General features: G+C 40.5%; 1 protein-coding gene across 2 annotated transcripts in view; it reads left to right on the top strand.

The window, feature by feature from the left end:
• Plcb1 (phospholipase C beta 1) overlaps positions 1 to 20793 on the top strand; it is a 700152-nt gene that overhangs the window by 506761 nt on the left and 172598 nt on the right. For both annotated transcript variants that reach the window (XM_087911176.1, XM_087911177.1), the window contains exon 10: positions 4732 to 4878. In XM_087911176.1, coding sequence (XP_087767302.1) covers positions 4732 to 4878 — 147 coding nt within the window. The remainder of the gene's footprint in view (positions 1 to 4731; positions 4879 to 20793) is intronic.

The raw sequence follows: 20793 nt of genomic DNA, 5'->3' as shown, positions 1-20793 counted from the left end.
ATGGAAGAAGAACCAAATCCTGTGACCCACTTGTGCCCATGCCTGCATTCATACATGTGTATATTCACTAATAATCATGAGTAAAATTTTAAAATAAAGTTACATAACTTTCTTCCCTGGGGTTTTTTTTGTTTATATAAATAATCTTCAAAAGCACTGACTTATCTAAACTCCTAAATTGTTTACTGAATGTGGTCTGTTTTAATTATTATGTATTAAGGGTCTAGAGTCCAAGCTCGGTGGATCAGTGCCTGTTTAAAACGGGTCAGGCTCTTGATTCAACACCAAAAGAGGAAAAACCAAATTAAAATATTTGATTTCTGTGAAACATGAAAGGGAGAAGAGATGATCAACAAGGTTGATATGCAGATCCTTAACTAGGTTTGTGTTTAGTTTAGCAGTTTTGTCCATGTCTCTGTTTAATTTTGGTCTTTGGTTTGTTTTTGTTGACAAAGACACTAGGCATGTGGCTCAAAGGTAGAATGCTCACTTAGCATGTGTGAGGTGCTTTCTTTATTCAGTTCTCAGCATGAAAACTTATATAAAAAAAGTAAAGAAGCATATTTGTCAGGTGGTGGTGGGTGGCAGCACACACCTTTAATCCTAGTACTCTGGAGGCAAAGGCAGGTAGATCTCTGTGAGTTCAAGGCCAGCCTGGTCTACAAGAGCTAGTTCCAGGACAGATACCAAATCTATACAGAGAAAACCTGTCTCAAAAAAAATCATAGAGAGAGAGAGAAACATATTTGTCTATTGTCTATCGTAAATTTTGTTTTTAATTAAAATTTAAAAAGAAAGATTATGAATGGATGGATGGATAGATGATGATGATGATGATGATGAAGATAAATGATAGACAGATAGATAGATAGATAGATAGATAGATAGATAGATAGATAGATAGATAGATAGAGTTAGTGGTTCATAACCTCTTTAAACTGCATCTTCCTGGCTTTCTTATTAATGAATAAAGTTTTGGCCCTCTCTTTTATAAATTTTCTGTTGACCTGAATTATAATGTCTTCATTGGAAGATGGCATTTGTAGGTTATATAACCTCCAATTTGTATTCAACGGCAGACAACAAAATTAATCGCAAAGTCCAAAGTCTCAAGACAGGTTCCCATCAGGTATTAACAACGTATAGGTACTGATGATGACTTTATTTATGCCTGGGCTTGAGAGATGGAGCAAAAGTGAGGAGCACAAACTGCACTTGTGGAGGACTGGAGTTTGGTTCTGAGCCCCACCTTGAGTGACTCCCAGTCACCTGTAGGCCCAGCTCTGTCTTCTGTGTGCACTGCCTTATGTGCACATACACACACAATTAAAAATGAAATAAGCCTTTTAGAAAAGAAAATTCATTGGCCATCTCCTGTCTATTGACAAGCATTCATTCATTCCTTTTGTAAGGCTTCTATTCAAGCCAGAAGCTTGAATTCTACTTATTGCCAGAATATATAAACTGACAGCCTCAGAGTCAAGCCCTGCCCCATAAGAATGGGATGCTAGGTCACGTCGCCCTATATCAATACACTCTGTAGTCCATTTAAAGGAATTTCCACCAAGCTTCCACTACCCTGGAAACCACAGTGAATGCCTACTGCCTGAAACTCACTCCCATCCGGAAGTTCTGTTGCCATCCTTTCCTGGCACGGAGTTAAGTTCCTGGTCCCTAAGGATGGCCCCAGTGGGAGACAGAGTTGTATGAAGCTGCCATTTCTGTGGGAGGAAAATGCTCAGTGCTACTGTCATGGATGATCTTCCACTTTCAGCACAATTTATTTGCTAATTTGAACAAGTCTGATCCTGTGAAAAAATGAATTTGACTTGGTGCAGAAGCATCATGGAGACCCCCAGCATGGTAGAACTAAGAGTGGGCACATTGCTATGATAGTGCCTGCTTCTCAGTGGGTGAGGCACCACGCTTTCTGCTCGACTGTGAACTCCTTGAAGGCAGGGTCTGTGCCTGCATCCCCTGTGCTCTTTGTCTGTGTATTTAGTACATGGCTGGTGTTAGATAAATTGTTGAATGGGTAGAAAGTGAAGAGAGAAAAAAGAAAGAAAAAGAGGAAGGAAGGATGGAGTCTAGGTGGAGAAATATTTAACAAGTTGGAAAAAATCACAGAAAACTAGAAGATTGGAAAAAAAATTTGAATCTCTTACGAAATTTTGCCTCAAGAGTTTTATACTCCAAAATATTTTTTCAACCATCTGTAGAAGTAGCTTTGGCACTAAGCTGACTGGTTGATTAATGAGATTCATGATCCGTCCAGAGGGATGCATGCATTCTATCTACCAAGGCATGTTTCACAGAAGGCTCCAATGGCAGATGGTCTTTCTGACGACCATGTGACCAGGATGGTTCTATATTAAGTGATAGCTATTTGAATGTATAGCTGATGGTCTCTGTTAAGACTGATCACACACTAGTATAGCCTGCAGGTGGATTGCTGCTGTAGGTCTCAGGCATGCCAACTAAGGCCTTTATATCAATATTTTTCATCTTTAATTAAGAGACGTTCTTGGGACTTCTTCCTTTTATCATTATGAAAACTATCAATCCCGTATTGGAGTGCACTTCTAGCAGTTTATGCTTCAAATATTTGTTTCTATTTGAATGTTTGCTTAGGAAGATGTTTCTTTCTGCTCTGGCAAAACGGTTTAGCTGGTGCTTGCGAAGGAAGCCTGGTGGCCTGTGTCCAAACCCTGGAACTCATGTAAAGATAGCAAAAAAGAAAAGAAATCCCACAGAATTGTCCCCTCACACCCCCATGTTCCAAGGCATGTGCCCCCATTCACTCGCTCCATGGGTGCACACAGACAGCAATGAGAATGATGGTGATAAATAAAAATATAAAGAAAGCGTTTCTTTCATACAATGGCCACTCTCTTTTAGAAAGCCAATAGTCAAGCTTCTATCTCTTTAGTCATTCATTCATTCATTCCTGAATGAAGTCAATAATGATTTAGCTGTACTAGTCCCAGGATTTTGGTATCAGTTATCTTGAAGAATACACTAGATGTGAAACAAATTTAATGTGGTAATATGTCATGGTTAATTCTGCCATTTCCACATGGTACACCTAAAGGAGTTTAGTGATCTGCATTAAAAGCCTTGGTGATGTGTATAGCCTGATTTGACAGCTCTGTTCATGCCAGAGCAGTCTGCACAAGGAATTAAATATATGTATAAAAATTTGACTGCTGTAGCGTTTATTGCAGTGTCGTTTATACTTAAAAATATTTAAAACAATCTTAATAACCAATAATAATAGATTTGCTTAATCTTATATGTTTATGTTTTATAATTTATAAAATATAAGTAGCAGATATTTCATGAGTTCAAGCTAAGCACTGATCTTAGAGAATTTACTTTGTGATGAAAATATTTATATTTATTGTTCATTTAATTCAGAAGGAATTACTGTCCTATATTATGTATGTGTATATACATTTGCACACTGTTAAAATACACACACACACAACTTTTGATGGCATTCAGCAGAGCTCTCAATGTATGTTCTTCTGAAGGAATACTTGCATGCCTTGCATGCGTTTTGGACAAGTTTTTTTTTTCCTCTCTGCTTACCTCAGAGCCTAAATTTCTTCAGTGAAGAAATTAACACACTTTGAAATTAACACAATACCCTTCCAACAAGGAGCTAAGATACGCTACCTCCAACCTCTACTGACACCACCTTCATCTCCCATTTATTTGCTGTTATCTTGAAGCTTCGACTATCAAAGTGGACAAACGTACTGTGGTAAGGGCTCTCTGTGGGCCTATCAGGCTGCTGAGCTGGAAATGAAGGATTATCTCAGTCCCTGTAAGGCAGCTTCAAACAGTACTCACTAAGTATGTGTAATTTCTGCCTGCCAGGGTCACCACAGTCATGCCGAAAGAAAAGGACCGTCTCAATACTTAGCTAGAGCTACCTCAGAGAGTTATAAGAAAAGAAAAATTTCTGAGTGAAATCACAAAGTGAAAGTCGTATTTATTTTTCTATCTGAAGTAAACTTGGAAAGAAAATTCAGAGCCCCTCCTCTCTGTGTGATCTCAGTTTGCTACACAAAGCAAAGGTCATTTGTTGTTATCTCTTATATCCTGTGAGAGATAAAATGACTTGAACCCTTAAAGTAGAAATATCTGTCCATAATTTTTATTATAAAAATAAAAGCAACGTATATTCTTAATGGAAAATTTGGAAAACCATCTCAAGGTGATTTACCCAGAGTTATCCTTTCTTTTTTGTTTGTTTTTTGTTTTGTTTTGAGACAGAGTCTCTGTGTATAGCCCTGCCTGTCCTACAACTCACTCTATAGACTTTGAACTTAAACCTTGCCTTAAACTCAGAGATTCGCCTGCCTCTGCCTCCTGAGTGCTGGGATTAAAGTCTTGTACCACCACTGCCTGGCAACCTTTTTTTTTTAATTCATGAATTGGATATTCACTATTATATTAAAAAGAGAGAATTTGTGTTTAAATCGTCGGAAAAGCTTAGGCGGCATCAGAATAACCGCCTCTTTCCTTTATGTATATGGAGATAATGGTAACATACAGCGTGATCCTAGACTAGTGTGTGTCTGGATTACGACAAAACTGTGTCCACGGTCTTCTCCTTGGATGCCGCAGGGCTTGGTTGGCATAGGCCAGAGGATCAGAGCGGGTTGGCCCCGCCAGTATCAGGATGCTGAGTCACTCACTTGCCTCTCGATCCATTTTCTCCAGGGCAGATGTCAGTGGATGGATTCATGCGCTACTTGAGCGGAGAAGAAAATGGAGTCGTTTCACCTGAGAAACTGGATTTGAACGAAGACATGTCTCAGCCCTTGTCTCACTACTTCATCAATTCCTCACACAACACCTACCTCACAGGTACAATGCGGTCGGGTTTTAACAGGCAGCCAGCCCTACCAGATTTTACTCTCTAGTGCCTGTTTGTTGAAACAAACGTTTCCTTTGTCCTGGGCAAGGCCTCTGGGGGCTTTCCCAGCTCGAAGCCATCCTGTGTGTATTTGTGAAGCTGTTTCCTCGCCTCTCCACAGTTTGTGTTGTTTTCAAGTCTCCTAGCCGGCACCTGATGTTTTCTGACCCATGAGATTTTGTATAATAAGATTGAGAGTGCAGTGAATTCTCAGGCATTTCCAGAGGGAGTAAGGCCCAGAGTGCTTGCTTAGTGTCAGGGAGGCTTGCTCCATATCTGGGACCGCAAAAAAAAAAAAAAAAAAAAAAAAAAAAAAAAAAAAAAAAAAGCCGTTGAGTACTTCACCTGCTTCCTACTTCTCTATGCTGTATTTGTCTTTACCGGCTCTGAGACCCTCAGTGACCGCTGTGAGACAAATTGCTTTCTCTTCAAGGTGAAACAGGGCTTTAGACAAACAAACAGCTATTGTCTAAATGACAGTATAATAGCAAATATAATAAAGTAAGAGGAAACAAAACTCTGTGTCCTACATTGATCCTAAACTGAGCATTGGTAAGGTTTTTGGGAACTCGTCAAAAGAAAAAAAAAAGTTTTTATAATCGCAAGCTTTAAAATATTCTTGGAGAAAATCCGCTACTGCTTTAAAAAAAAGAATGGCAAGTGTTGTAAAAACCACATCACTTTTCCTGCTTTGTAATCCTAACGCTTGTAAGACAGCTGAAGTCTGGCTGCTACCCGCTGTCTGTGGGAGGTAGGTGGGCCTCACACCTTTCGGGTTGTGTGGACATGCTGGCGGGCCTGATCAGGGCTCCTTCAGTTAGTGCTGCAGGCTGGGTTCACAGTGATACACATTAAGAGCAGAGATCCAAGGACTGGGTATCTAAGAAAACATGGTGTCTCAGAAAATTCTGGGCTGTGACAGGTTAGAGGTCATTTCTCTAGACTCTCTTAGAATATCCTCAGCACTTCCTTAGTATATCCTCGGCACTTCCTTAGGTATATCCTCGGCACTTCCTTAGTTATGTCCTTTGCTCCAATCTAAAGCACATATTTATTGTTCCTACACTAAGTAAGAAACAATCTTGGGTGAAGATAAGAGAGACAAACCAGAATGGGCCACCTCCATGTAATCTACACAGTCCAGAACCATCTAGTCAGTATTGTAGTAGGTAAGTTCTACAGTCAGTTGCACTGCAAATTAAATGCTTGTCAGAATTGCATGGCCCTCACACTGGTAACTTGTGACCTGCTTTGATTCCACTGGCGTTGTCTACGAAGAAAAATTCGTGCTGCAGGACTAATTGTTTGTGCCATGCTGAGCCTTATTCCAGTTGCTCATTGCCACACCGCAAATCAATCCAATGCAGTGGCATAAAATAAGTGCTCAGACTGTGTCAGGAATTTCAACAGTGAGAGAGGTGGGATCACTTCTGTGTCTGCAGTGTCTTGGATTTCTGTGGATAGAATGGGGATATATATGAGAGATGACTTAGCTTCTATGATGGAACCTTCTGTTACCATCTCCTACATGTCTGTCAGTTCAACTGCAACAACTCAGAGCTATGAACCTGTTCCCTAAATGATACCTCACTGCGTAGCTTGGGCTGGCCTGTAGTGTGACAACCCCAGGGAAGTTGGCCTTCTTCCACGGACTCTGGGCTGCCAAAGCAAACGCCTCAGAAATCAGGAGGAAGTTTAACTATCTTCTGCAACTTAGCTTCTAAAGCTTAGTGAGATTTGTTCTTTCTGTCCTTACCGGAAAAGTGACAAGTCTACCAAAGTCCAAAGAGAAGAGACATGGGACATGGGACATGAGACATGGGCAGGCAGGACCTGAAAGAATCCTCAGTCTTCCTGTAAAACCACCGTGTGTCTCATAAATTTAAGAAAAGGGTATCTAAAGGGGGTGGAGATGGACAGATTTTCATGATTCCAAAGTTAGCCTGGGCTATATAGAAAGTTCCAGGACAACCAGGGCTACATAGTAAAATGCTGTCTCAAAAAAAGAAAAAAGAGAAAAAGAAAAGAAAAGAAGAAAGAGAGAAAGAAAGAAAGAAAGAAAGAAAGAAAGAAAGAAAGAAAGAAAGAAAGCAAGCAGTGTCTGCTTTTTGACTTTATTTGGTACCAATGAATTCTTTGGAAGCTTGTTGAAGATTTTAGGCCCTTCTCAGACTGTAAATATATGAAATAGGAATATCTGACATTAAAAAGAAAATAAAATTCACTGAAATTTTAATGACTTTAAAATTGTTTGTGCTAAAATAATGCACATATTTTTATTAGCTATTTTAAAGGCTTCTAAGCACTGTGAAATAAATTGAAAAATTTCTGTGATGTCTACTCGTGACAAAGCCACAGATCTTTCCCATGTAACTGTGACCTGTGACCTCCATTTACAACTGGAAAGAATGTCAATTTGTGTAGATGTTTTTAAAAAAAGAAAAAAAGTAAACACAGGTCCAAGGAAGTGTGTCAAATGCCACATTAAAATTCAGATTTTGTTTTCCTGGGTGTGGCGGCCTATTCCTTGAATCCTAACACTTAAGAGGCAGAGGCAGGCAGAACTCTGTGAGTTCCAGGCCAGCTTGCCCTACATACCAAGTTCTAGGCCAGCCAGAGCTAGTGAGGCCCAATCTCCAAAAAAAAAAAAAAAAAAAAAAAAGAAGAAGAAGAAGAAGAAGAGAAAAATAAAAGAACTTAATCCAAACTTAATCCAAAACACCAATTACAGTGAGTCTTGTTTTTTATCACATACTAAGGACAAGATTAAAAAAGAAATGTGTACCTGAATTTTGTACATGTGGATTATCTTTCCGGCCTGGAAGTTGTTTTAGTGCCAAATGGCAATCCCTCAGTGTAGAAAACCTTCTGGCATTTGTGTATATATCCATTACTCCCCCACGTGTCTGCAATAGCACAGCGATTAGCATCAAATGTGCCCTCCTTCTCACCACGCTGGAATATTTCACTTTTTGTCTGTCCGCATATTATATGAACGTGCGGTTTTCCTTTAAAACCCTATTCTTTTACCTGCAGCCATCCCGCTTTCTCCCTCCAGTGCTAGGTCGCCTCTATTTACCCTTTTATGGATGACAGAACCTGGTGGTCTTTGGAGATGCCTTCCCTTTAATTCCTGCAGGCTCACCCTGTTCTCTGTCCAGAGAGTCAGGCTCCCACCCCCTCCTCCCCCCTCCCTCCTGCCCCCCCCCCCCCCCCCCCCCCCCCCCCCCCCGCCCAATCCCGACAATGAGCCCTGGTCCCTTTCTGTTGGAAACAAAGTACTTTAATAACAATGTGGACCCTGTGTGAGGAGGCATCGTTTCCAAACTATTTCAGTGACAAGCTCTAGATAAGTCTACAAAAGAAACTTTTTATTTTTGCTTCTTAGACTTGGTTCACAAAAGGTATTTCTACTTCTATCTTCCAACTTAAATTTTTAACTCTACAGCTGTGTCCATTAGTAATTTTAGTGTGGAACAAATTATGTATAATTACTAGCAAGCCAAATAATGTGCAGTTGCTGGTAATATATTGTGTTACATTGTAACATCACAATAACAGTTATGGGAAAATTATTGTCTTGAAATACAATAGAATTGTGTTTTGAAACACAAACAGCATTGAATACAAAGAATATAGCTTAAAACTCCCTTGATGGTTTCTTTTTAGAAATTGCACTTCAGCAATGATTTTTCATGCAGATTAATTTCTTGGCAGCCACTAATATCCTCCTCTCCCAACATAACTCTGTTCCCTGACCATAGAGGAATCAGGTTCCTTTATGCTAAGGCTGGTGCACAGGTTTCAAGAAAAAAAAAATCTGAAAACAGAGCTTCTTGTTTGTGTAGCTACATCATTCTCGGGTGTGTACCTGAAGAAATCCAATTCAGCTTTCAATAGAAGTTCCTGGACATCCATGTGTGTTGGGGCACTTTCCCGTAGCCAGGATGTAGGCCCAGCCTCACTAAATCAAATGGTATATAAACACAATGGAGTACTATTTGATTGTGAAGAAGAACAGAGTGTTTGATGTCCTTCAGGAAAATGAATAGAACTAGAGATCACCAGGAACCATATGCAAAATCCACACTCTAAAAATGCGTGCCTGGAGACAGATGAGGCACTGTTCTGGGAACTGAAAGGGACTAGTAGGAAGGAGAGAGAGGACAATAGGGGGTGAATAGGGCAATAACATCAAAGTACATCACAAACACGTATGAAATTTTCATAAGGAAGCCCATTGTTTTGTACAGTGGTTGTTCACTAATGAAAACTACCTAGGATATTTGCATATTAATGCATATTTGAAATGCTTAGATGCTAGGAAATAGAAGGACTCACTTTTTCCACCTGTTCTTCTAGGCATGCCACCCAGGGCATCTCAAGGTAGGCAAATGTTCTAGTAGTCAGCGACATCCCCAGCCTGATGACTATTTACTGGAAAAGAGTTCAAGCCGGCATCTTCACATTTCTATATCTAATTTGCATAACGTAATTTCTGATTATTGTGTCTCACTATCTGGTTTCTAGTAACATCAGTGGACACGTTTCCAGAAACACAGATTCTAAACCACGAGAGCTGCTAACTGCTGTCGTGATCCTGAGTAGTCTACCTGTTGGTTTTCTTGCTCTGTCTTTTGGGCTGTTATTATGCTGTGGTCTGCATTACACAGATTTGAATTAGATCAAATCAATTCTCACCAGATTACACTTTCCTAATTCAAGTCAAAGTATTCACTTTCCTGTAAGGAATTAGAGAAGAACTCCACATAAACAGTAGGGGAAGGAAAGGGAGAGAAAGGAGAGAAGGGAGGGAGGGAAGGGAAGAAGGGAGGAAAGATAGATTTCTATAGACTTTCAAGGTTTTGCTTGAAAAGTCCTTTCTTTGACTTATAGGTCAAAACATGCCTGTACTTCATAAGGCTGCTGCTTTATTTACACACAAAATGAATGTAATACTCCTATTTCCCAGAGAGGTTTGAATAAATATGACTGTCTCTGTAATAAAAATTCATACTCCCCCAAATCATCTAAACGTGCACTAAAATAGAAAATATATGTAATCAAAGCCTAATGCAGAATCCAATTAAATTTAAAAATCAATGGCTAAGAAATAAATGAGATTGTAAACATGGATTGCAGCCCCTCACCTGTCTCCTGTCTTGGATTTTTTTCAGGTACGTAGCTGTGCTTCAGATCCATTTCTAGAACAAATGGAAACTCCAGAAATCGTATTTCTTAGGAGCATGAGGTAGCCGAAGAAGGGTCCCATTCACATAAGCCTAAGCAATGCTGGGCTCAAGCAGAGGGCGGCACCAGTGGGGCTGTGTTCTGATTAGAGGAGTTAAGACTGTGTGACCTGGTGACACCTATCTTGGCCACCTGTCACTACTCTGCTCTCCTTGGAGAACTGTACGAACTTGTATTTCTGAGGCACTCCACTCTCAACCCAAACAAGAAGAGTTTCAAAACCTGGATTTTTTTTTTTTTGATGTCCTTCACAGGAACTATAAAAATTAAGTATATACAGCCCGAGGAATGAATCTGTTTGGCAATCTCTTATTTGTGTCTTCTCTGTCCCTGTTACTGCCCCCTGATTAAACGTGAAGATAGACCCAAAAGGAAAAAAAATACATCTGATTAAAAAATACATACATAGGACTAACTGGTTATTAATGATAACAGTCACTTTTGAGAATTTTGTACAGTCTTGGCAGTGAACCTGTAGTAATTATATTTTAAGTTATTGTCTCTCTCTGAGGAATCTATCCAAGTGGCTCAAAGAGGAAAAAAAGTCAAAAAACAAAAAAGCAAAGCCTCTCTCCAGGAGGAACACTATATAATCATTTCAACTGGCAACAGAGCTAACTCATAAAATTTCCTGATCTCCAAAAATCTGGAAGATAATGGTTCTATATAAAGGCAGCTATGATCTGTATCCTTGCCTAATTAATACCCTTATCTCACATAGAACCAAATGCAAGATTTGAGATTTAATGTTGAAAAATATTAGAATTAGTTGTCCCAATAATCTGATTAATTAAATTATCTCGTTGAAGATCTCAGATCATTATTCCCTTCTTTTCTATATTTTCTGGGCTGCAGATAAAGCCTGGCTGTTCCCTTATGAACCAACCACTATTCACCCCAAGCTGACTGCCACCCGCTCCCTTCTTTTATCTCTCTCCCATTTACTAGACTGTGGCATGTGCAAGCTTTTATCATTTTTGTTTAATTTAAATTATATGCAGTCCTAAGAAAACTAAGTGGTGGAATCAACTTGGGAAATAAATAAGCTCTGCTTGAATTTACCTTTAAATGACACTTTTACGTTAATTCCTTTATAAAATGAAGATAAATTCAAAACGCAAAGGTCCCTGTGGCTGAACATGATTGGATGCCATCTAAATGACCCAAAGAGTGAGGAATTTATACCTCGTGCAGCAAAACATCAGCTGCCGAGGCTTGGCTCAATTAGGAATCCATGAATGTTATCAGGTTCTCAGGTACTCTCCCTGTTTTTTGGGTCTCAGGATTTCAGATTGATTGTGCATCCTAAGCATGGACTTTCTATAAGCAATATCCATATCTACTTCTGTGAAAGTCCCTGATGGATTCCTTTTTATAAGAGTCAAGTTTCTAGAGGTTGCCACTGGAGGGGCCACTCCTCCAGCCCCATTCAGTATTCTTTCCATTATTCTTAGCATGTATTGTCAGAATTAAACCATACAGCAAAGGCCACGCTGACTACCTCCATGGACATGGAGTTGTCATGACAGCCTGAGAAGATTCTAGATTTATTTTCCGGGGCTGGGAGGAGACCCTCAAGCCTATTGAAACCTAATATAATGTTCTTTTGGGAAGCAGAAATAGAAGGAGGAGAAAGAAAGTATAGGATGATGATGAGAGTTTAAACTGCCTGCTCGACAGGAGCTGTTATTATTCATATTTCATTCCCCTATCAGGCAATAAAGTTATGGGAGTGTCTTATAGTCTTATATTTGTATTCCCAGTAACCACTACTTCCCATAGAGAGCATGTTTGGGAATATATATATATATATACACACACACAGACCTGCTGCTGATACTTCTGTCAACAATAAGGCTTAGAGATGAAATTGATTTTCTTAGGAGAGGGAATGGCTTTGCCTTTGTACCTTCAATACTTTCTCAGTCAGGCCCTTTAATATCGCTGGCATCTATAATCAAGAGGGTGTTGTGTTTTCAATGGGACAACAGTGAATTCAATGCATTCTTGGTAACCTGCATTGCTCTCCCGGGTGCAGCTGGGAGACCATAGGCCCTGGAAGAGCCTCACAGAATTGAAAGTTGGCAACAATTGTGCCCATCTCTATCTATTGAAGGTGACAGTGTTCACAGAGGGAGAACCCCCAGTTGACAGGGGTATCACATTTTGAGAGCATAGCACTTTGAAGGGAAACATCAAAACATTGATAAACGTGAAGGTAAATGGCTACTTGCCGGGCTTTAAAGCGTGAGAAATTTTTCAGAAGGTTGGATTAGTAGTGAAGCTGTTAATTCCCAGTTTCTGGTCTTTTCTCTCCCTGGGTGCCTTAGTAATCAGAGTCAAGCCTCCCCTGACTGTAACCAGTGTTGCCACAAATGACGAAGGCAAGGGGAGACTGCGGGCCGACTCAAGGCACCATTATCCATCTGTCTGGAATAGAGCTGCAGCTTGGAATTCAGTCTGAATTGCAAAGAGGGTTCTTGATCAGGCAGAGATGATATCAAGAAGCAGCTTTAGAAATGTCAAGGCTCAAGTGGCAAAGGACATAGCCCCAGTCGGTAGCCCCAGTCATATGCAAATATAGTGGGAGCTTGTGGTATCTGAAGAGGAGTAAGGAATTTCAGGGATGAAAATAAAGTAAACTTAAGACTTTAAGGAGAAAGGGAGAAGAATGGAAATTATGACACTACTAAGGAAGATAATAGGAATTCCAAGAAACTGGACAGTTGGGGGATATGGATTTTTCTCAAAATAATGCTTTCTTGGCACAAAAACAGACAGGAGGACCAAGGGAACCGAACCGGAGACCTGGATAGCAATCTACACACATACGAACACTTGATTTTGACAAAGGAGCAAAAAAATATAAAATGGAAAATAGAAAGTATGTTTAACAAATGATGGTGCTGGCATAACTGGATATCAACATGTAGAAGAATGAGAATAGATCCATATCTATCACCATGCACAAAACTCAAGTTTTGAGTTTTGGATCAAAGACCTCACCATAAAGCCAGTCACACTGAACCTTATAGAAAAGAAAGTGGGAAGTACACTTGAACACATTGGCACAGGAGACCATTTCATAAATATAACCCCAGTAGCAAAACACTGAGGAAAACAATTAATAAATGGGACCTCCTGAAACTGAAAAGCTTCTGTCAAGTAAAGGACACAGTCAACAAGACAAAGCGGCAGCCTACAGAATGGGAAAAGATCTTCATCAACCCCACATCAGAGAGAGAGATCTGGTATCCAAAATATACAAAAAACTCAAGAAATTGGTCATCAAAAGAATAAATAACTCAATTTTTAAAATGGAGTACAGACCGAAACAGAGAACTCAGTGTCTAAAATGGCTGAAAGACACTTAGGAAATGTTTAACATCCCTAGTCATCAGAGAAATGCAAATCAAAGCAACTCTGAGATTACATCTTACACCTGTAAGAATGGCCAAGATCAAAAACACTGATGACAACTTATACTGGAGAGGTTGTGGGGTAAAGGGAACACTTCTGCATTGCTGGTGGGAATACAAGCTGTCACAGCCCCTTTAAATATCTATATGTTGATTTCTCAGAAAATTAAGAAATAACCTTCCTCAAGACCCAGCAATACCACTTTTGGGTATATACCCAAAGGATGCTCAGTCGTACCACAAGGACATGTGCTCAACTATGTTCATAGCAGTATTATTTGTCATAGTCAGAACCTGGAAACAACCTAAATGCCCCTTGACCAAAAAAAAAATAGATAAGGAAAATGTGGTACATTTACACAATGGAGTACTACACAGCAGAAAAAAATAATGGCATCTTGAAATTTGCAGGCAAATGGATAGAGCTAAAAACCATTATATTGAGTGAGGTATCCAAGACCCAGAAAGACAAATATCATATGTACTCACTCATAAGTGGTTTTTAAGTATAAAACAAAGAAAAGCAGTTTATAAATCACAATCCCAGAGAATCTAGAAAACAATGAGGACCCTAACAGAGATGGATCTAATCTACATGGGAAGTAGTAAAAGACAAGATCTCCTGAGTAAATTGGGAGCATGGGGACCATGGGAGAGGGTTGAAGGGTAGGGGAGAGGCAGGGAGGGGAGCAAAGAAAAATCTTTAGCTTAATAAAATCAATAAAAAAATACGCTTTCTTTGGGACACTTTATTTCTTATAAAAATTGTTCATTTCATGAAGGAGCAAGAGATCTACTTTGGAGGGCATTTGCAGCTGTAGGTGCTGGATGGCAAACACAGTTTTTAATGTTTTCAGAATATTTTCATCTCACAAACCCCACACTTTCCATAAAGTACATTCAATTCCTTCTAACTGCTCTTTGAATGACGAATGCATTTGTAAGCCAGTTCACAGAAATGTCTCTAAAAGTCCTTTGAATCATTTATGACAGAGCATTCCAGTTTTACTTAGTTACTATCGACATAAAATAGCTTCTCTGCTTTTGAAGGAGACAAGAAAACAGTTTATCATGAGCCAGGTATGAGTGAACCTGACCCAGGAATAGAGATCCAGGTTACCCTGGATGATATGTTCTGCTACAGAGGAGGCTGTATCAAGTTTGGTAGTTGTCACCAAAGAAAAGGAAAGCATTAATAAACACAGGAACCAATTTCAAGGACATCGATGGAAACCTAATGGGGCAGGGTGTAGTAAAGGTCCAGATATCATCTCATGGAATTCTTTGCATTCGGGTTGGTGAAGGCTGGAGGTCTGGAGATGCTGGTGTCAACTAGTCATAGCTTGTGAGGTCTGATAGGAAAGGGAATGGAACTGAAACCAGTCCTAGGACTCTTGGGAAGCAGACGCAGGAAGACTGAAATCAGAGCTACATAGTATGATCCCCCTAACACGCGCGCACATACACATACACACACAAACACACACACACACACACACACACACACACACGCACGCACTTACAGTAAAGGTAATTGGCTACCAATGGACTTAAAATAGCCCATGATAATTTTGGCTTTTGCCTGATAATGATCCATCTTGCCAGGTCAAGGCATGCATGGTCAGCCAAGACTAAGCTCTCTGCAGCATCTATTGTATCAAAAATCTTGGGATACTTTACCTAGGGTGGTAAGTGTTACCAGGGTTATCAGGGTCAGTTCTCGGGGTTCTTGGTCTTGTTAATAATGGCATTTAAGAATGGACGCAGAAGAAAGCATATAAGGACAGATTTATTAGAGTTGAGGTCAACAACAACCCAGCAGTAGGGATAAGCAAGCTGTCAATTTCATCAGCTGCCCTCAAAGAAGGAGATGAAGAAGAGGACAAAAAGAGAAAATACTTGCAGGGAACCACATTGGGGCGAAGGGAGCAAGTGAGATAACTTCTATAATGAAAGAGTGAGCAAGCCCAGAGTACCCCAGAGAACATGCCCAGGTTTGCCAACTGAGATCAAAAGAAGAAAACGGGAAAGTTACACTTCAGAAAAGTAGGCAGGCCTAACAAAGTCTTGACAATGTAGATAGAAATTGCATACTATGTCATGGCGTTGGTGCCGTACTGACACATCTCCCACAACCCCTAGACAACTGTCTTCAGTTTCCTGTGGCTGTGGTGAGTTGCTCTGGCACAAACAGCTTAAAGGAGAAAGGGTTTATTCTGAGTCCCAGATCAAGGGCACAGTTAATTATGGTAGGGAAATTCGGTGATAGAAATTTGAAGCAGTTGATCCCATGGCAACCACAATCAGGACAAGAGGGACGAGTCCAGAGTACTGCTCAGTTCCCTTTATCCCCGATCCCAGCCTGGAGATCTGGAGATGATGTTGTATTAGTCAGGATTCTCTAAAGTAACAGAACTTAGAGTGGAAAAGCGTGTGTGTGTGTGTGTGTGTGTGTGTGTGTGTGTGTGTGTGTGTATGTGTATACATACATGTGTGTCTATAGAGGACTTCTAGAGTAACTCAGCCTGTGGACATGTCTATGAGAGACGTCTAAATATTCAAGTATATATACTTACAGGCTGTGGTCCAGTTAACCCAATGACTGCCTATAACAGAAGGTCCAAGAATCCATTGATTGTTCAGTTCACGTGTCTAGATATGTCAGCTGATCTTCAGTATACACCAGAAACCCAACGAAATAGGTTCTAATGCCTATGAAGGAACAGACTCTGAAAAGGGCAGGGGGTGGCTGGCAAAGAGAGAGAGCTTCCCTCTTCCATGTCCTTATATAGGCTTCAGCAAAAGGTGTGGCTCAGTTTAGAGGTGGGTCTTTCTACCTCAAAAGATCTGGATTAAAGATGTGTCTTCTGCCTCAAAGATCCAGATTAGAAGTGCATCTTCCCACTCCACATGATTCAATTAAGCACAGGTGTGCCTAGCCACTTTGGGGTTTTAATTAATTCCGGATGTAGTCAGGTTGACAACCAAAAATGGCCATCACAGATGCTATGCACAGTAGGACAGTAGGTGGGTCTTCTCACCTCAGTTAACAGAATGAAGATAATCCCCCACAGCCGTGCCCAGGGGCCCATCCCCCAGGTGAGCCTAGAGTCTATAAAGTTGGCAGTGAACCTAGATATCACAATAGCAGTACATTACAGACCTGCTTTGTTCTCTTATACCAACGCTGTTTTGTGCAGGAACAAACCTTTGGATGAATTAATCTTACGATTATTTCAGTTCTTTGCTTCCCGTAATTCAGAAGTTTACGAATAACAACAGTGTTAATTTTCACTTCCCCCACCCTTCTCCTTTATGTAGCCATCCTGGGGAGAGTTTTGCAGTGACAATAAACTTTGAGGCAATCATAAATGGCAAATTGATTATCCAGCATCAGGAGTTTTGCAGGTTCTTCTGTCAGCATTTTTTTTTTGTCTTTGCAAAAAGACATTTGTGTGTTTAAATGCCCTAATTTTTCTAGGAAAGAAAAGTGATTATGCAAATGTACTTAACCAGCCTTTCAGTGCCTTTGCTAGAGCTGTATAGCACTGAGGAGCACCGTCCTTTGTTATGCTGATGGTCGGGTATTGTGCCATGCATATAAAATAAAATTAAGCCAGTTGGCCTAATCCCATTTCCTTTCCCCTGTGTGTCTCCACAGGGCAGATGTTGTCCATTTCAAAGTCATTTTGGCAGTTTTTATTCCACAGGTCATCTTTCAATTGGCTATATAAAAACAGATCCAAAAGAGCAAAGGAGAGAAAACATGTCTGCAAGCCCACTGCTAAGGAGGGAGAGGCAGGAGGGATTTTAATGTGAGGCTGGCCTAGACTACAGGGCGAGACTGTGACTCCAAATAAATAAAAATAAATAAATAAAACATATAAGTTTGTGATGTATTGATCAAAGAAACTTCAATTTGTCTGTTTGATAAAAGACTTGTTCCGAAATGTATCTATTATTAATGTTTTAAAAACAATTCTATCAAGTCCTCAGTGACTTGATAGGCTGTCAGGACTAGAGAAAGGGTTCCAAGGTTAAGAGCACTTACTTGTCTTATAGAGGACTGGGTTCAGGTCCCAGCACATGCATGGCAACTCATAATCCACCAATATAACTCTAGTTCAGGGGTTGGGTAGCACCTTCTACCCTCTGCAGCTTCGCCGTTTGTGGTGCAGTGCTTACACGTCGACATTAAGTAAATGGATAAATAAATATCTTTCAGGTTAGTGACTTTCCTTTACTTCTTAAATGAGAAAAGAAGTACTTGTCCATCTGTCCACTGTCTATCAGTGCCATAGCTTTATCATAATTTCATAACTTTGTGACAAGAGATCTCACTCAGGCTTCCTGTCATGAGTCTCTTTCCTCAGAAACATAGACAGTCATGTTTGTGTTTTCCACAGCGCTCAAAATTTTTGAATCACAGTCAGTTCGCAAGCTACATGAGTTTTGTTGGCTGCAAGTTGCCAAGGAGCTTGAATTTGCTGTGATGGCTGGACACTGACCATCAGCACGCCTTATCCCAGCCTTGGCTACTGATACTAGCTCTCAGGTCATATACTACCTTTTCCGCAGTCAATCTATCTGTGCTCATGTGTAAATGGAGGCTACAGAATGGCCACATGGGCGTGAAGAGGCCTCAGTAGAGTTCAAGGCATTCAGAGGACCTTATTAAGAGGCAGAAGCAGGAGGCTGATAGAAATGCAAAGAGAGTCTATATGGGTGTTAGGTAGCAAACCCTATTGGAGGTGTGCCAGAGGTGCTGATGTAGAGTCAAGCATAGAGTCAGAGGGAACCCAGGTTAGTCCAGCTGCACAGGTGAGATGCAGGACCATGGAGGCCATGGTGATAAAGTACAGGACCCAGTCCATATGAATGGGTAGATGTCAAGTCAGATAGGCTGCCTCAGCCTTGGGAGACTGAGCCAAGTTGAAGCCCCTGAGAGAGTTGAGTGTTCTCTGCCAGTCTGTGCCTGGAGCATACACCAAGTCAGGTCAGCGGGGTCCATAGGCAAAATATTCTGTCCCATCGGCCAGCTCCCGAATAACCACACAGAGGCTTGTTATTGATTATAAAAGCTTGGCTGATAGACTAGACTTGTCTCTATCTAGCTCTTATAACTTAAATTAACCCATTTCTATTTGCATGCTGCTATGTGACTCGTGACTGGTTACCTCATCTTGTATGCGTCCTGACTCCTCTGCATCTGACTGGGGATTTTGCCCTTCTTCATCCCAGTGCTTTCTCCCTATCCCTCAAGTGCCACCTAACCTCTTCCTGCCTAGGTATTGACCATTGAGCTCTTTATTAAACCAATGAGAGCAACACATCTTCACAGTGTTCGAAAAGATTGTTCCACCGCAAGGGTTACTGTCATAATGGTGTTGGGTGTCCTTCTTTTGATAAGGCCCAAGTCTTGTATTCTTTTCTCAGTCTTGTGTGTTCATTTGATCCTGGTACCTGGTTTTACTGTTATAGATTTGATACACACATCTGCTTATAGGTCCCGATTCATGGTAATAAATTCATAGGGGAGCACCCTTTTCACAGTCAAGAATAAGCTGCATATTATGCTATGCTTCATGAAGTTGGATGCATGGTGGTAGCCATGTGCCAGTCAAGATACAGAGCCATTCTTCCTCTGCGTCTGTCCTCAAACTGGAGTCGAAGGCTGTTTGTAAACGGAGTGTTTCAGAACGAGACAACCTGAAGCCAACGTTTTATACAATCAGTATGCGGTAAACATAGAATGGAACACACTCTGATCTCACCAGCTCCCTTCAGGTCCCCAAACCAGGTGACCTTTGCCAAAAGAATTCAGACTCGAAAGACACTCAGAAAACAATATGGAGGATGGGTGGAGCTTATTGCAAGGTGAAGAAGAAAGGGAGAAGGAAGCACTCTCCTGCAGAGAAGACAGTAGTTAGTCATACTGACCCAGGTTCCAATCTCCAGTTTTAGGTGTATTTTGTATTGCTTTCTAAAATCTATGGAAGAAACAGCTTGCCTTAGGGGTGTTTTCTGCCCAGGTGATTGACATGGCCCCTTGGGTTCATTCTGAAGGAAGAGACTAGGTATGTCTTTCTTCTGGAAAGCCTCTGACCACATAGTAGTCCTATGATAATTTGGGCGGTTCAGAAAGCTTTATAATTCATTGGAGAATCACATACTAGAGCATACTTTAAAAAAAAAAACTAAAGAAAGGAAAAACAAAAAGTACAAATATGCAAACAGATATTTTACTAGGAGGAAATAGCCCCACCTCAAAGTGCCTTCACAAAAGTTGCTACCTCCTTCTTCCTCCTTTTGTCTGACCTGTAGTTATTATTTAATGTGGTATCTTAAAGTGCCAAGGGGCAGTTGTGGCGTTTTCTCCTTCTTCCGCATGGTATTTCAGATCCAGAGGGAATTTGTTGTCATCCTTCCCCCTCCCTCAGAATCATTGTGTTTAACAAGGACATGGAAGGTCACGCTCAAAACTAATTATGAGGATGCTGGTGGAGACTGCTCACTCCTATCTAACTACGCAGCAGCTTCACTAGGTTCCTTTGGCTCTGCTCACAAATATCAATTTAATCAAGTTTTCCTCGTATCCGTTTTGATGCTTACACTGTTGGTGTTGGCTACACACAACACAATCGTTGGAGCTTCCTGTGTTTCTTCTACGACCTTCGTATTTTTAGCTCTTACATTCAGGACTTGATCAATTTGGCATTAATTTATTCAATGTGGTGTGAAATAGGGATCCAGTTTGTTTGTTTGTTTTGGCATGTGACTGTCCTATTGCCCCAGGTCGACTCATTGAACACACTGATTTCTTTGTACTGAGTTTTACTGACTACATTGTTGAAAGTCAGTGAGTGATGAACTGAAGGTTTATTTTTAAGCGTTCATTTCTTTTGTGTTTACCTGTGTACTCTTTCTATAATGTTGTCATATTGTCTTGATTACTATAACTTGGTAGTAAGTTCTAAAATTGGAAAGTGTGATTTTTTTGTTTATATTTTTCAAGATTACATTGGCTAATTAAGCCCCACCACCACTACCAATATTGCCATGTGATGTTTGGGTCAGAATATCAATTTCTGCAGTCAAATTTCTGTTGGATTTAATATGAATTAAAACTGTTCACCAATTTAGGGAGTCCTACCATCTTCACTTACTAAGTATCTTCCATGAACAAGGCTGTGTGTG

This window comes from Myodes glareolus, chromosome 10 (assembly GCF_982192425.1).
Source record: "Myodes glareolus chromosome 10, mMyoGla1.1, whole genome shotgun sequence".
In the NCBI taxonomy this organism is placed as follows: domain Eukaryota; kingdom Metazoa; phylum Chordata; class Mammalia; order Rodentia; family Cricetidae; genus Myodes; species Myodes glareolus.
The sequence above is the reverse complement of the archived record's forward strand: the minus strand, read 5'-3'. Positions and strand labels throughout refer to the sequence as shown.